At 45.3% G+C, this 17,210-nt stretch overlaps 1 protein-coding gene across 1 annotated transcript in view; it reads right to left on the reverse strand.

Moving 5' to 3' along the window:
- The window catches only part of LOC139368696 (nucleolar protein 4-like), a 135,683-nt gene that overhangs the window by 84,192 nt on the left and 34,281 nt on the right, over positions 1-17,210 (reverse strand). The window contains exons 2-3 of the mRNA XM_071107900.1: positions 11,674-11,826; positions 1,806-1,917 (exon numbers count right to left, since the gene is read on the reverse strand). Coding sequence (XP_070964001.1) covers positions 1,806-1,917; positions 11,674-11,826 — 265 coding nt within the window. The remainder of the gene's footprint in view (positions 1-1,805; positions 1,918-11,673; positions 11,827-17,210) is intronic.

Raw genomic sequence — 17,210 nt, forward strand, 5'->3', positions numbered from 1 at the left:
TCTCCAAGGATCATATCAAACAACCTATCACCTACTGGGACATTACACTCATGTGTACACACACTCTATCCATCAGTAATCGATTGCGCTCCTGTCTATTTACTGCAGAGGTATAGATTATCTGCCTTGTATTTCCCCCCTTCAGGACTCCAGAACATTGTCCCTTAGTAGGTCAGCAGATAAATGAAATGACAGAGACTAGACTTGACAGCTGAGAAATGGAGTTTAAAATGAGAAGGGAGAAAAAAATCAGCACAGGACCAGTGACCAAGGCTCTTATTAATAAAGCGTCTCAGATCTAGTGCTGATCTAGGATCAAGCCCCTCCTGTCCATGTAATCTTATTCATCATAATCTAAAAGGCAAAAAACTGATCATAATCAGCAGTCCTTCTCTGAGGGCTTTATGAATATGGGCCCTATCCTACACCTCCCTGATACCTGTTCCTAGTGCATAACCAATACGTTATGATGAAGGTTGAAGAGACTAAAGATGAAAGATGTGACTCAAAAGACTGCCTGATGTCAATTTAAAAGAGCCCCAGCATACAGTAATGAATTGCATTCAATAATTCAACACTGAACTTTTGCGGGAGTGGCTTAGGCGGAGAGGAGGGGGGTGGTGGGTTGGAGGGGTTGAAAGGGGTGGACCCCCATAGGGAAGGAAGCCAATTAGCTGCTCTCTTTATGAGTGACGCCCAGTGTTAAGCTGGTCAGCGTTGACACAACACTCTGACAGACAGATTGGGCCTGGGAGCACTTCTCTTGCTGTGTTGTGTGTTTATGGGATGGAGGAGAGTTTGGTGAGGAGGGTTTGGTGAGCATTACTATTCATTTGGCATAGTTTACTTTACATACTACCCATGTTCTGTTCTTGTGGGAATATGGAAGTGCCTTCCATATGTGAAGGTACATGACAGCCCCTCTGTCAATATGGGACCCTGTATATAGAGAGAATAAAATATGTATAAATAGCAGGACAGCCATTGAAGATTTCACTCCATTTTGGACTCTCCGATTTATTTCTCTCCTCACCATTTCCACCCCATTTTTGTCTGTCTCCGTGTGTCTTTCGCCCTTGGCCTTGGGAACAATGCATGGGGTTGTGGGATATCAGGAATCTTCCTCTGGAATGCCAGTCTGAGTCACGGTTCCCTTACCGCCATAGCTGTCCTCCAGTGGTACGGTCACTTGCCAAAGCTAACACAGCCAACCAGCAGGCACAGGGGAAGACACAAGCCAACCCAGGCCAGGCTAGCACAGAACACAGCAGCACAGTAGAGCTGAGCACAGTTCAATGCCATACCACACACTGTGCACTCTCTCAGTCTGGGAAACCAGCACAACAATACAAATGCTATACAAAGAAATAAGCCGTTTTTCTCTCTGGCTGCTGTGCCTCTCTCTCTCTCTCATTTTTTTCTTTATTTCTTTGTTAAAAGCCCCAAATTAGGCTAATTGCAGTGTGTTAGGAAGGAGGCAGGACACTCCAATGACTATCAGTTTAATAGGACTGGGGAGGACTGGGAAAACTGGGGGGGGTGTGCCTTTAGGGTGGCAGCAAGATGAGGATAAGAGGGGGAGGGGGAGTGGAGGAGGGGGCAAAGCAAGCAGCGCTCAAAAGCGTTCTTTTTACAACTCATATTAAAATACCTGTCCATCTACATCCATGATCTGAGAGTCTGCAATTTGTATGGGATGTCTTACAGACAGTACAGACGTGAGTAGTAATGTAGGCCTACTGCGGAAGCTTTCCAAATAGCTCTGAACAGTCAGTGGTCCAGAGAGAAACAGAGAGGTTGTTTACCTTTGAACTCTGCGCCGCCAGGGCTGATGTGCATCCGCTTCTGACACTCACCACAGCTCATCAGGTAACGGGTCACTGCCTCCCTGGGCAGGAAGGCATACGTCTCCGCTATCTGCCCATCAGCGAGAGAGCGAGCAAGTGAGCGAGGGGGGTGGGGGAGAGAGACGGGAGAGCGAGAGAGAGAGAGAGTGAGAGAGTGAGAGGCGGGGAAAATAGAGAAAAAATGATATCACTATCAAAGCCATGGCTGATAAAGATGCTGCTATGCATGCTTCTAGTATTGAACACTGAAGAGGTGATACTACTGTCTCTACAGGCTCAATTTGGACTTTCTGTTAAAACTCCAACGAACAAAATGTCACCACTTCACCAAGAGTAGAGGCAGGGAGTGTCAGTAGGGTTTTAAGGGTGTATGTATGTACGTGTGTGTGCGTGTGTACCTCCGTGTGTGTAACAAGGAGAGCGGGGTGTGGTCTGGTCTAGCATTGCACAGTTTGGGGAATATTCAGAGGTGGAAACTTTCCGTGGAAATTATGGGAATATATGAGAATTAACGGAAATATATGCAAATTAATATTAATACAATTTAAATGTAGATGTTTTCTGCACTGGATATATTTACCATATCATATGGAGACAGAAACATAAACCTTTTACCTTATAAGTAGACATAATTGCAAATGATTAAATCCTTCCAATAGAAATTTAAAAAACTATTTAGTTACGAATTGAACTTTAATTAAATGAGTTGACTCTTCACATGGGATGATTTCATTGAACAACAAAAGAAAGGGAATATTGAATGATCCCCAATGATCCATCTCATCTCCCAAAAACGTTTTCAACATACATCTGTAAAATGATAGTCTGGAAACTAAAGCTTTGGTTGTCTTGCTCTCAGGCTTCCATGTCTTCTCCCTGGACCTCCTCAATGTCCACCTATTGATCATCAGACTCTGAGGCCTCATCTTCACTGTCACATTCCAACCTTGTTGAGGATTGCTCGTTGTCAGGCTCAAAAAGCCTAACATTTCCCTGTATGGCCACACATTTTTCAACCCTTGTATTGGTTAGCCTGTTGTGTGTTTGGTGTGTGTGTTCCCAAACAAGGACCAGTTGCGCTCTGAGGAGGCTGATGTTGGTGGAATTTGGAGGATGATGGAGGCAACAGGGGAAAGTGGCTCAGATCCAAGAAGTCCCTTCCACCAGGTAACTGATGAGCTATGTTGGCACGACTGCCATATTGCATCTCCATCCCAAAGCCTTTGCTTTGGAAGTGTACTTCGCCAGACTGCCAAGAACCTTGCCCTCATCCAGGCCAAGGTGGCGAGACACGGCAGTACGGATTTCTTCTCTTAAATCTGCAAGCAGTCTAAACATCAGACAGGATGGCTTGTCTCCCTCAGTCCGTGCAATGGCTACTGCTATAAGTTTCAGGAGTTTCAGGCTGCTCACCACTCTCCCCCAAAATACATCATCCAGGAGGATCCTCCTCTTGATGGAGCTGTCCATATCGGCAGACTGTGATATGGCCATTTCTTGGAGAGACTCCTTCCCTTCCAGGAGACTGTCAAATCTGATGACAATGGGTGTTGCTGGGCAGCTTCAATGTGATGCTCTTATTCTTCTCACTTTGCTTGGTGAGGTAGATTGCTGCTATAACTTGATGACCCTTCACATACCTAACCATTTCCTTGGCTTTTAGCAGCACATTCACCACTCTATCAAACGGCTAGCGAAAACTAACTAGCAGAAATTGTTAATAAGTTAGACATTATTTAAACACACTTTGCTGCAGGCTACTATTTACTAGTTAACAAAAAATAATGTATGTCATATAAAATATATAAACCTCACCCAGTATTGTAATCAAAATTGACCAGATAGCATGTAGTCCTTGGCTCAGACAGTGTAATAGTGTGGGCTCAATAGCATCTCAATAGTGTGCAAGATCTTGGGAATCAGCTGTACATGTGAAGGAAGAATGCACTGTGCATGCAGAGGGTTGCAATTCCATTGAATTGGGGATAGTTTAACCAAAATATGCCACAAGACCTAGAATTGCCTCATGTGTATCCCACAAAAAAGGTTCACTGTTATAAGCTAACTTTTTTGATGAATTTAAGCAAAATTCCAGAAATTTCAGAAATTTACCGGAAAGTTTCCGACCCTTTGCAACCCTAGTCTCTATGAATAAAATGGAGACAAATGTCAGTCACAGCCTTTGGTGACAGTTTGCACAGTCTCTTTATCATTTTTGCAAGGTGGCCTGGTGACACCAGATTATTTCTAGGATAACTTTCAATGTATTCTCATATGTCTCCTGCCCTTGCTGTCACCTTCCGAGCTTTCCTTTTTTCACGCTGTCCCTGCAGTCATCCTTTCCTCCCCCACTCCCCTTCTCTCTCAAACTGGCCTCCCTCTATCACTCCGCCCTCTGTGGCAGGCTGGTGTTGGGAGCAGGAGAAAATACACACGCTCGCCTCTCCCTCAAAGCCCCTTGCCTCTAACAAACATCCTGGCCAGAGAGGTGATGGTTGTAAAATGAGGGAGGGGAGGAGGGGAGTGAGGGGGGGGGATCTAGAGGGAAGGAGGTTGAGTTTTAGAAAGGTCCGAAAAGGGACCTCACTGAAAGTTGAAGCTCATTTATCTATAAGTGACTATTTACCAGTTGTGTACTCCACAGGAGGTTGGTGGCACCTTAATTGGGGAGGACGGGCTCGTGGTAATGACTGGAGCGGAATTAGTGGAATGATGCCATTCTATTTGCTCGGTTCTGGCCATTATTATGAGCCGTCCACCCCTCAGCTGCCTCCCGTGGTGCACTCATTCTCAAAGAGTTACTATTTGTTTGTTTGGGGGATGTCTGTAGACACGGCAGGAGTCGCAGGAAGGATTAAAAATTGCCATTTGTCCGGCATCTTGCAAACCCAGTCGTCAGCATCTCCGACTCTCTAGTTGCCTAGGCTACTTGATCCGAGTGTGAGCTGGTGTACTTTGTTTCACATCTCAGGCCCTCGGCCTGTGCCGCGAGAGGGGGGAGTTAGCCATTTGATAGAGTGGTGATGCAGGTGAAAATAACGAACCAACCACTGTTCATGATTCCACTCGTTCGCAAAGAGGCAGGCAGTCAGATCAAGAATATAAGCATTCTGAGCTTGGATAAATGCTGGGATAAATATTTCGATGTTGACCCTTAATTGATTATATTTATTGTGTTCAACATATAGATTTATATTATATATATATATATTTGTTTTTAATTCAAAAAATTACAGATTACAGGGGTCCGGACCTCTGTGCCCTCATATGTAGGGTCATAGGAGGGAATAGGGGGGCGAGGCAGCGACTCCCCCCCCAGAAGGGTTGACTCTCTTTGTGTGACGACAGGCTAGCTACCACCGCCATTGTTTTCCCAGTCCCAGTAGAATCTCAGAAAGCGAGCCATGTAGCCTACAGAGTAGGACCGTGGGTCTGGAAAGGGCCTGTGGTGGTGGGTCTGCCCTAGGCCACCAATGCAGCTCTTTCTATCTGTTCTGGGGAAGCATAAAGAGACACATAGGGGGACAGAGAGGAGAAGTAGGCAGCATGTTGGCTGAGCAGCACTGCCAATGAAATCAAATTTTATTTGTCACATACACATGGATAGCAGATGTTAATGCGAGTGTAGCGAAATGCTTGTGCTTCTAGTTCCGACAATGTAGTAATAACCAACGACTAATCTAACCTAACAATTTCACAACAACTACCTTATACACACAAGTGTAAAGGGATGAAGAATATGTACATAAAGATGTATGAATGAGTGATGGTACAGAACGGCATAGGCAAGATGCAGTAGATGGTAGGTATCGAGTACAGTAGGGTATGTAGGGTATGTAAACATTATATTAAGTGGCATTGTTTAAAGTGGCTAGTGATACATTTTTTACATACATTTTTCCAATATTAAAGGGGCTGGAGTTGAGTCAGTATGTTGGCATCAGCCACTCAATGTTTAACAGTCTGATGGCCTTGAGATAGAAGCTGTTTTTCAGTCTCTCGGTCGCTGCTTTGATGCACCTGTACTGACCTCGCCTTCTGGATGAAAGCGGGGTGATCAGGCAATGGCTCGGGTGGTTGTTGTCCTTGATGATCTTTATGGCCTTCCTGTGACATCGGGTGGTGTAGGTGTCCTGGAGGGCAGGTAGTTTGCCCCCGGTGATGCGTTGTGCAGAGTTCACTACCCTCTGGAGAGCCTTACAGTTGTGGGCAGAGCAGTTGCCGTACCAGGCGGTGATACAGCCCAACAGGATGCTCTCGATTGTGCATCTGTAAAAGTTTGTGAGTGCTTTTGGTGACAAAGGCCGTCTCGTCGTTGTTGGTAATCAAGTCTACCACTGTAGTGTCATCTACAAACTTGATGATTGAGTTAGAGGCGTGCATGGCCACGCAGTCATGGGTGAACAGGGAGTACAGGAGAGGGCTCAGAACGCACCCTTGTGGGGCCCCAGTGTTGAGGATCAGCGGGGTGGAGATGTTGTTACCTACCTTCATCACCTGGGGGCGGCACATCAGGAAGTCCAGTACCGCACAGGGCGGGGTCGAGACCCAGGGTCAAGACCTGAGCTTGATGACGGGTGTGGAGGGTACTATGGTGTTAAATGCTGAGCTGTAGTCGATGAACAGCATTCTCACATAGGTGTTCCTCTTGTCCAGATGGGTTAGGGCAGTGTGGTAAGCAAATTGGAGTGGGTCTAGGGTGTCAGGTAGGGTGGAGGTGATATGGTCCTTGACTAGTCTCTCAAAGTATTTCATGATGACGGAAGTGAGTGCTACGGGGCGGTAGTTGTTTAGCTCAGATACCTTAGCTTTCTTGGGAACAGGAACAATGGTGTCCCTCTTGAAGCATCTGGGAACAGAAGACTGGGATAAGGATTGATTGAATATGTCCGTAAACACACCAGCCAGCTGGTCTGCGCATACTCTGAGGACGCGGCTGGGGATGCTGTCTGGGCCTGCAGCCTTGCGAGGGTTAACACGTTTAAATCTTTTACTCACATCGGCTGCAGTGATATCGGCTGCAGTGAAGGAGAGTCCGCAGGTTTTGGTAGCAGGCCGCATCAGGGGCACTGTATTGTCCTCAAAGCGAGCAAAGAAGTTGTTTAGTCTGTCTGGGAGCAAGACATCCTGGTCCGCGACGGGGCTGGTTTTATTTTTGTAATCCGTGATTGACTGTAGACCCTGCCACATACTTCTTGTGTCTGAGCTGTTGAATTGTGACTCTACTTTGTCTCTATACTGACACTTAGCTTGTTTTATTGTCTTGCGGAGGGAATAGCTACACTGTTTGTATTCGGTCATGTTTCCGGTCACCTTGCCCTAGTTAAAAGCAGTGGTTCGCGCTTTCAGTTTCGCGCGAATGCTGCCATCAATCCACGGTTTCTGGTTTGGGAATGTTTTAATAATTGCTGTGGGTACGACATCGCCGATGCACTTGCTAATAAACTCGCTCACCGAATCAGCGTATTCATCAATGTTGTTGTTTGACGCAATGCGGAGCATATCCCAATCAATGTGATCGAAGCAATCTTGAAGCGTGGAATCGTGGAATCCAAGCGTGGAATCGTGGAATCCAAGCGTGGAATCGTGGAATCCAAGCGTGGAATCGTGGAATGGTCGGACCAGCGTTGAACAGACCTGAGAGCGGGAGCTTCCTGTTTTAGTCTCTGTCTATAGGCAGGAAGCAACAAAATGGAGTCATGGTCAGCTTTTCCGAAAGGAGGGCGGGGGAGGGCCTTATATGCGTCGCGGAAGTTAGAATAACAATGATCCAGGGTTTTACCAGCCCTGGTAGCACAATCGATATGCTGATAGAATTTAGGAAGTCTTGTTTTCAGATTAGCCTTGTTAAAATCCTCAGCTACAATGAATACAGCCTCAGGATATGTGGTTTCCAGTTTATGTAGAGTCAAATAAAGTTTGTTCAGGGCCATCGATGTGTCTGCTTGGGGGGGAATATATGCGGCTGTGATTACCAAGAGAATTCTCTTGGTAGATAATGCGGTCGACATTTGATTGTGAGGAATTCTAAGTCAGGTGAACAGAAGGACTTGAGTTCCGGTATGTTGTTATGATCACACCACGTCTCGTTAACCATAAGGCATACCCCGCCCGCCCCTCTTCTTACCAGAAAGATGCTTGTTTCTGTGGGCGTGATGCGTGAAGTGAGCCATGTTTCCATGAAGCAAAGAACGTTACAGTCTCTTATGTCTCTCTGGAATGCTAACCTTGCTCGGATTTCATCAACCTTGTTGTCAAGCGACTGGACATTGGCGAGTAGTATGCTCAGGAGCGGTGTGCGATGTGCCCGTCTCCGGAGCCGGACCAGAAGACCGTTTCGTCTGCCCCTTTTACAGCGTCGTTGTTTTGGTTTGCCGGCAGGGATCCGATCCATTGTCCTGGGTGGTGGGCAAAACACAGGATCCGCTTCGGGAAAGTCATATTCCTGGTTGTAATGATGGTGAGTTGACGTTGCTCTTATATCCAGTAGTTCCTCTATGTAATAAAACCTAAGATTACCTGGGGTACCAATGTAAGAAATAACACGTAAAAAAAACAAAATAATGCATAGTTTACTCGTAACGCGAAGCGAGGCGGCCATCTCTGTTGGCTCCGGAAGGATAGGGACAACCAGTCATGTGACCTGCAGAGTGTGTGTGTGTGTGTGTGTGTGTGCGTGTGTGCGCGCGCATGTGTGTGTGTGTGTGTGTGTGTGTGTAATGAACATTTCATGGCCCACTGTGTGACAAAGCACCCTGGAAGCCATGGCAGTGGGCAGAGTAAAAATACTGTAAATAAGTAGTGAATAAAAGAGGAATTATTCTGTTCATTACACAGTTACAGCTCTGTATACTCACTACTAATGTTATACTGATATTCTAATCATTTCATTCTTATCCAATAAAGTGAAAATAAATCCTAAAAAGGAAAGTACATGTTCTGTACAGTACTGGGGTGAAGATTTAGTTACCATGTTCAACCAGAAGAGGGCAGTATCACCAATTGAGATGGCAAAGTATCCCAATACAACACACTGGGAAAATGAAAGGTTTTGTCCCATTTACTTTAGTACAGGGCGGAACCGCATTTTCCAATGGCAGGCATGTGAAATCTCCCCATTTGAAATTAAGCTAGGAAGGAACGATGGACAATGTTGCCCAGGTGTGTGCTTTGCACTGCGGTCATCGCCCTCAATCTAAATAAACTAGACATCTGGCCTTCAGCGACTGTGGAGAAGCTCACAGAGAGAATTGCTGAATAGTTGTCAGGGAGAGAGAAATACCTTCTTCCAATGACCACAAGGTCAGCTTTGCACTAGAATCTAATATCCTTGCCAGACCCTTCAATCTAAAGTGAGAAACGTTTTCTTTCACACACACAAAATGGAAAAATCTTGCGAAGTTGCAGCATTTTCTTGTAATGAAGTGAGGTAACAATAAAAAACGGGGGGGGGGCGAAGATATGGTAGCGGTAAGTGTCACAGAGATTGCGGTAATGTTATTGACTGGAAATTAATAGATATATGTTAGTTTATCTGAAATAGAGAACTGGGGGTTCAGTGAATGAACTGAAGAGAAAAATACATATTTGCCAACATGAATGTTCTGGGTCAATGGTGATGCCTGCTGTCTTGCGAGAAAATATTCAGAGGGTGGTCCAGAAGTATTATACAAATCTATTTCAACTATCCCATTCATTTTAATGGGATACGGAGAAAGCGAGTGTTAGTGCTATTGATTGTGTCTAAACACCAAAAACCAGATGGACGGCGAGAGAGAGAGAAACAAGTCACGAAACAGGAATGAATACTAAAGATCGAAAGAGGAACAGAGAACAGAACATATATTGCCAAATAATCATAAAGACAGGCGATTAAAAGAGAGTGTCAAATAGAAACAGAGCCAGGGGAGAGAGAGAGAGGCAGCAGGCTAAGATAGATATAAAGGTGTTGACACACAGGGTGACCGTGTGATCGAAGAGAAAGATTGAGTAAAAGGGAAGAATGAGACAGATGGAGAGAAATATAAAGTAAAATGTATTGAGATACAGGTAGAGAGAAAGATCAAGTGAAAGGAGAGAGAGACAGTTTTTTTTTTTTTTTTTTTTTAAATGGCACCGATAGAGATGGCAGCTTTGCTTCAAGTCCTTAGGAAACTGTGCAATATTTGTTTTTTTTATGTATTATTTCTTACATTGTTAGCTCAGAAAACCTTAACTGTTATTACATACAGTGGGCTTTACTAGATTGTGTTTATTAGGTTGTGTTGTGGAATTTGTTAGATGTTACCTGTTAGATACTGCTGCACTGTCAGATCTAAACTCAGAAAAAAAATAAACATCCCTGGGGGATGAAAAAAGAAAAATCCAAATAACTTCACAGATCTTCATTGTAAAGGGTTTAAACACTGTTTCTCATACTTTTTCAATGAACCATAAACAATTAATGAACATGCACCTGTGGAACGGTCGTTAACACACTAACAGCTTACAGAAGGTAGGCAATTAAGGTCACAGTTATGAAAATCTAGGACACTAAAGAGGCCTTTCTACTGACTCTGAAAAACACCAGAATAAAGATGCCCAGGGTCCCTGCTCATCTATGTGAACATGTCTTAGGCATGCTGCAAGGAGGCATGAGGACTGCAGATGTGGCCAGGGCATTAAATTGCAATGTCCGTACTGTGAGACTCCTAAGACAGTGCTACAGGGAGACAGGACGGACAGCTGATCGTCCTCACAGTGGCAGACCACGTATAACAACACCTGCACAGGATCGGTACATCCGAACATCACACCTGCGGGACAGGTACAGGATGGCAACAACAACTGCAATAGGCTGAGAGAGGTTGGACTGAGGGCTTGTAGGCCTGTTGTAAGGAAGGTCCTCACCAGACATCACCGGTAACAACGTTGCCTATGGCCACAAACCCACCGTCGCTGGACCAGACAGGACTGGCAAAAATTGCTCTTCACTGACAAGTCGTGGTTTTGTCTCACCAGGGGTGATGGTCGGATTTGCGTTTATCGTCAAAGGAATGAGCGTTACACCGAGGCCTATACTCTGCAGCGGGATCGATTTGGAGGTGGAGGGTCCGTCATGGGCTGGGGCGGTGTGTCACGGCATCATTGGACTGAGCTTGTTGTCATTGCAGGCAATCTCAACGCTGTGCATTACAGGGAAGACATCCTCCTCCCTAATGTGGTACCCTTCCTGCAGGCTCATCCTGACATGACCCTCCAACAAGACAATGCCACCAGCCATACTGCTCGTTCTGTGCGTGATTTCCTGCAAGATAGGAATGTCAGTGTCCTGCCATGGCCAGCGAAGAGCCCGGATCTCAATCCCATTGAGCAGGCCTGGGACCTATTGGATCGGAGGGTGAGGGCTTGTGCCATTTCCCCCAGAAATGTCCAGGAACTTGCAGGTGCCTTGGTGGAAGAGCAAGAACTGGCAAATCTGGTGCAGTTCATGAGAAGGAGATGCACTACAGTACTTAATGCAGTTGGTGGCCACACCAGGGACACATTGTTCAGGGACACATTATTCAATTTCTCTTAGTCACATGTCTGTGGAACTTGTTCAGTTTATGTCTCAATTGTTGAATCTTGTTATGTTCATACACATATTTACACATGTTAAGTTTGCTGAAAATAAACACAGCTGACAGTGAGAGGACATTTATTTTTTTGCTGAGTTTAGAAGCATTAGCATTTTGCTACACTCGCAATAACATCTGCTAACCATGTGTACGTGACCAATAAAATTTGATTTGATAAAGAGGGGGAATGTGTGAGAGAGGTAGAGAGATAAAGAGTGTATTTTCACCGCTTTGTAGGTCTTCTTCTGTCCGGCGTGTTTGGGTGCTTTGCCGGGGTCGGTGCTGATCTCTACGTGCATGGCATAGATGATGTCAAAGAAGTCCTCCACCACCGCCACCCTCTTCAGAGAGGATTCCGACCCAGAGCTCCCGTCCACACACTGCAGGAGAGGAGAGGACGAGTGGTACTTTAGCAGACTGGATCATTGAGATGAGTCCTAGAGCACAAGGCACCAAGCCTACACACATACACACACAATACCATATTATGTAAAGCGGCTGACACATTATGCCAACACATAACCTAAGAGCCCCCAATAGGTAAACAAATGAAAATTCTCTCTTAAAATCAGTCTTTAGTTTCGATAACCCTAATTTTCTTTCACAAAACAATCAAATCTCCTACTAAAAAAAGCCTGAAAATGATTGATAATTTTTATGAAGACCATTAATAGTGAGCAGGGCTGTAACCAGGGTTTGAGTTTTAATGAGGTCCATAAGGCATTTCGATACAATAAAACAATTTGAAATGGTATTTGGAGAACAGCAAAAAAAAGCAAAAATGACCTGAGTCATTATCACCTTGGCTGCTGTAGGTTCATTCACCTCAGTTGATCTACAAACACATAACCTATTAGCTATACAATTGTAACGTTATACCCCTGAAAGGGGGGTAAATATGAGTCATGATTCACACTGACATAGCATCAGTGATAAAAACAAACATTTTAGAACTGTATCGATTGCATTTCAATGTATGCCTACAGGGTATGTGGAGATATTCATATTGAAACATTATATATATATATTTTTTTCCTAACTCGTTTGATAAGATTAGTACAGATTCTCAGTGGACACCACATGGGTCTCCAACCCCAAGTTTGGGAACTTCTGTACTAACCTTTTTCTGCTTGCTTCCTCTCGCTCTGTCTCTGCTGCCTCAGCTTCACCACTGAGCGCCACATCACGGTCTGTCTGTCTCAGTAGCCTACTCTCTCCAAAGCAACGTTAATATGAGAACTTAATGGCATGTATTTTGCTCCTGCTGAGGTAGGCTCCGTTTAACATTAGCCAGCTAGAAGGATTAAGTAATAAGCTAAGTAATACTAGCCAGAGCCCTTCAACATTACTGCAATAGAAGTCTGCTGGCAGTTAGCCACCAGACTGACATCTATGAGCGACTATTTACCAGTTGTGCACTCATTCTCAGAAAGTCGGGGTTTGTTTGTTTGGGGGATGTCTGTAGACATGGCAGGAGTCATGGGGACGGTTTTAAAATTGGCTTTTGTCCGGCATCTCGCAAACACACGGTCATCAGCATCTCTGACTCTCTAGTCCAGTCTACTTGGGCCAAGTGCAAGCTGGGGAACAGTAGTTAGTTTCACGTCAGACCCTCCACCTGTGCCGCGAGAGGGCGGAGAGAGTTTGAGTGGTGAGGCAAATCACTTAGGCAAATCTGGGGGACGCAGGCGAACATAATGAACAAACCACTGTCCATGATTCCACTCAGTCTTCGCAAAGATGTCGGCGCGATTATAACTCAGTCAGATCAATAATCTAATTTTTCTGAGCTTCGATCAACGCATGGGACCAATATTTAGATGTTGACCTGTAATATATTTTATTTATTGTGTGTAACATATATATTTGTATTATTTATTTTTCAAATTACTAAAAATGACCAAGGTCATGATAGTGTGGATGATGATGGGGGTATTGTAGAAGTTCTGTGCAGACACCCAAGCCCACACGCGTGTACACTCGTGCGCATACACACACACACAGGCTAGGAGAGAGAGTGGTGCTGGGATTTCTGAGTCTTCTTGGGAATGTCCATATTCTCCCCCAAGGCCAGTGGAGAGCTGTGTGTGTGTACTAGGGGGAGGGGGGTTGAGGGGGTATACCTGCCAGGAGCACGCACACACACACACACACACACACAGAGAGAGAGAGAGAATGTGTAAAACAGCAGGTGGTGCACAAAATGCACTTTAAATCGCTACAAAGAAATGGCTCTTTGAAGTATGTTTTTTTCATTGCTTTGTTTGGTTGGTTGTTTCTTTCACTAGCTGTTCAATCATTGTATTCTCCCTCCTACCAAAGTGTGTGGTCAACAAACTGACACAATTTCGAAAACAGTTAAGGTAAGAGAGGTGAGATCTTTTGTCTTTGTTCAGGATCTTCAAAATGACCACAGGTGGTCGAACCAAACTTTGTTATTTGTAGGCTACTGTAGACAATATTAAGTGTATGTAGTCATCAGGGATTCACGTGATAACAAAACATTGATAAGGCTATCAACACCATATTCTAATTCAAGTTTACCATAGCTCAAAACGTTACATTTAATGAAGTAATTTCATTCTCATATTGTGATTTAAGAATTCTTCATATTTACATCTTCACAATTCACAATGAATCTATCATGACCCTTTGCTTATCTTTACACTAATAATTTTCAGAGCTCCAGCTCCAACAGCATAAAGCACCACCCAACACAACCAGCTCCCCGCTAAAAAGGGTGGGGGGGAAAACACTTCTAGTTCCAACCTGCGTTCTGCTCACAATAAGGCAAAACTTGCTGCCATGACAACCGGATAGCTAACCTCTCAGGCAGGTGTGTGGGGCAGCGGGTCATGTGACACAGGCTGCACCTAGTAAAACTTGAATTTCGACAACAAGCAGAATGAACAACGTGTGGGGGGCTGACAGATTTTCACGTTATCCAAAATACACACACACACACCACATTCTCTCTGGCTTCTTCCTCATTATTTTGTCTCTATTTCTCCCACTCTATAACATTTTGGTCTCATCTCTCCACAGTCTCTGTCATCATGTGAGTATATTCCCTGTCTATGAGCTGGGCTGAGGAGATGTTTCTGTCTGTCCTATGTTGTGGTGCTGGGCACGCCTCTAGTCTGTTGCCCTCGTTTTGGCTTTGTGTGGGACTCGCTGGAGCCGACAGGTGAACATGGGGGATGTGTGTGTGTGTCCGTACCTGTGTGTGTTGTGTTCTGGGATAGTTCTCTCCTCATTACTGTATAAAACATTGATCCCTGGGCACCTTTACAGAAGCAACAGTCAGGGAGTCAATGAACTAACTCACTCCCCTTCCTCCCCCTACCGCTCTCTCAAGCGGCAGGTAATGAAGGTTGCCATGGCAGCGCGGAGCAGCGTGCAGAGCCGAGAGGGCTGCAAGCTTCTAAAGCACCCAAGCTTCTAAAGCACCCGCTCCCTTCATGGTCACCGTAATGCCATTCAAACAATGGTGATGAGGATGAAGATGTTATTTCTCATCGAAAGGTAGAGGCATCGGTGGGACAAGGGGGCTGTTGTTGATTACTCAAAAGCAAAAAGCAATACATCATCATGAGTAGCCTAGCTATAGTTAGCTAGGTCAACCAATACATCATGAGTAGCTAGCTATAGTTAGCTAGGTCAACCAATACATCATCATGAGTAGCCTAGCTATAGTTAGCTAGGTCAACCAATACATCATCATTAATAGCCTAGCTATAGTTAGCTAGGTAAACCAATACATCATCATGAGTCTGGACCCTTTGATGCCGACAAGGAGCCCCGCCGATCCATCACGACTGGTCTACCGACGTAACCGTCTGAGGGGGTTTCTGTCCCGAAGCAAACACCAGTTAGCCTGGAGTTAGCCTCGAGCTAGGCCCATCTCCCGGCTAGCCGAAGAAATCCATCAGATAATCCCTGGGCTTCAATACCTCTTTTACCAATTGGCCTGAACCCTTTGCTGCCAACATGGAGCCCCTCCGATCCATCACGACTGGTCTGCCGACGTAACCGTCCGAGGGGGTTTCTACAGGCTCCCCCGTTGCGAAGTCCCCCTGAGGCCCATCTGCTAGCCTGCTGCTATCCCCGGCCTGCTAGCTGTCTGAATCTCCGTGACTCCAGCTCGCCTAGCTACTCACTGGACCCTATGATTTCTCGGCTACACATGCCTCTCCCTAATGTCAATATGCCTTGTCTATTGCTGTTTTGATTAGTCATTTTTTGTCTTATTTCACTGTAGAGCCTCCAGCCCTGCTCAATATGCCTCAATATGCCTCAATATGCCCTGTTGTTCCACCCCCCACACATGCAGTGACCGCACCTAGCTTAAATGGCGCTCCTAGAGACAAAACCTCTCTCATCGTCACTCAATGCCTAGGTTTACCTCCACTGTACTCACATCCTACCATACCCTTGTCTGTACATTATGCCTTGAATCTATTCTTCTGCGCCCAGAAACCTGCTCCTTTAACTCTCTGTTCCGAACACACTAGACCACCAGTTCTTTTAGCTTTTAGCTGTACTCTTATCCTACTCCTCCTTTGTTCCTCTGGTGATGTAGAGGTTAACCCAGGCCCTGCAGCCCCCAGCATCACTCCCATTCCCCAGGCGCTCTCATTTGTTGACTTCTGTAACCGTAAAAGCATTGGTTTCATGCATGTTAACATTAGAATCCTCCTCCCTAAGTTGTTTTATTCACTGCTTTAGCAGACTCTGCCATCCCGGATGTCCTAGCCGTGTCTGAATCCTGGTTTAGGAAGGCCACCAAAAATCCTGAAATGTCCATCCTTAACTATAACATTTTCCGACACGATAGAACTGCCAAAGGGGGCAAAGTTGCAATCTACTGCAGAGATCGCCTGCAGAGTTCTGTCATACTATCCAGGTCTGTGCCCAAACAATTCAAGCTTCTTCTTTTAAAAATCCACCTATCCAGAAACAAGTCTCTCACCGTTGCCACTTGTTATAGACCCCCTTCAGCCCCCAGCTGTGCCTTGGACACCATATGTGAATTGATCGCCCCCCAATCTATCTTCAGAGTTCGTACTGTTAGGAGACCTAAACTTGGACTTGCTTAACACCCCGGCCATCCTACAATCTAAAATAGATGCCCTCAATATCACACAAATTATCAAGGAACCTACCAGGTACAACCCAAAATCTGTAACCATGGGCACCCTCTTAGATATCATCCTGACAAACTTGCCCTCTAAATACACCTCTGCTGTCTTCAACCAGGATCTCAGTGATCACTGCCTTATTGCCTGCATGCATAATGGGTCCGCGGTCAAACGACCACCCCTCATCACTGTCAAACACTCCCTAAAACACTTCAGCGAACAGGCCTTTCTAACCGACCTGGCCCAGGTATCCTGGAAGGATATCGACCTCATCCCGTCAGTAGAGGATGCCTGGTTGCTCGTCAAAAGTGCTTTTCTCTCCAGCTTAAGAAAGCATGCCCCATTCAAAAAAATGCAGAACTAATAACATATATAGCCCTTGGTTCACCCCAGACTTGACTGCCCTTGACCAGCACAAAAACATCCTGTGGCGTTCTGCATTAGCATCGAATAGCCCCCGCGATATGCAATTCTTCAGGGAAGTCAGGAACCAATATACTCAGTCAGATAGGAAAGCTAAGGCTAGCGTTTTCAAACAGAAATTTCCTTCCTGTAGCACTAATTCCAAAAAGTTGAGACACTATAAAGTCCATGGAGAAAAAGACCACCTCCTCCCACCTGCC

Source organism: Oncorhynchus clarkii, chromosome 16, assembly GCF_045791955.1.
Source record: "Oncorhynchus clarkii lewisi isolate Uvic-CL-2024 chromosome 16, UVic_Ocla_1.0, whole genome shotgun sequence".
In the NCBI taxonomy this organism is placed as follows: Eukaryota; Metazoa; Chordata; class Actinopteri; order Salmoniformes; family Salmonidae; genus Oncorhynchus; species Oncorhynchus clarkii.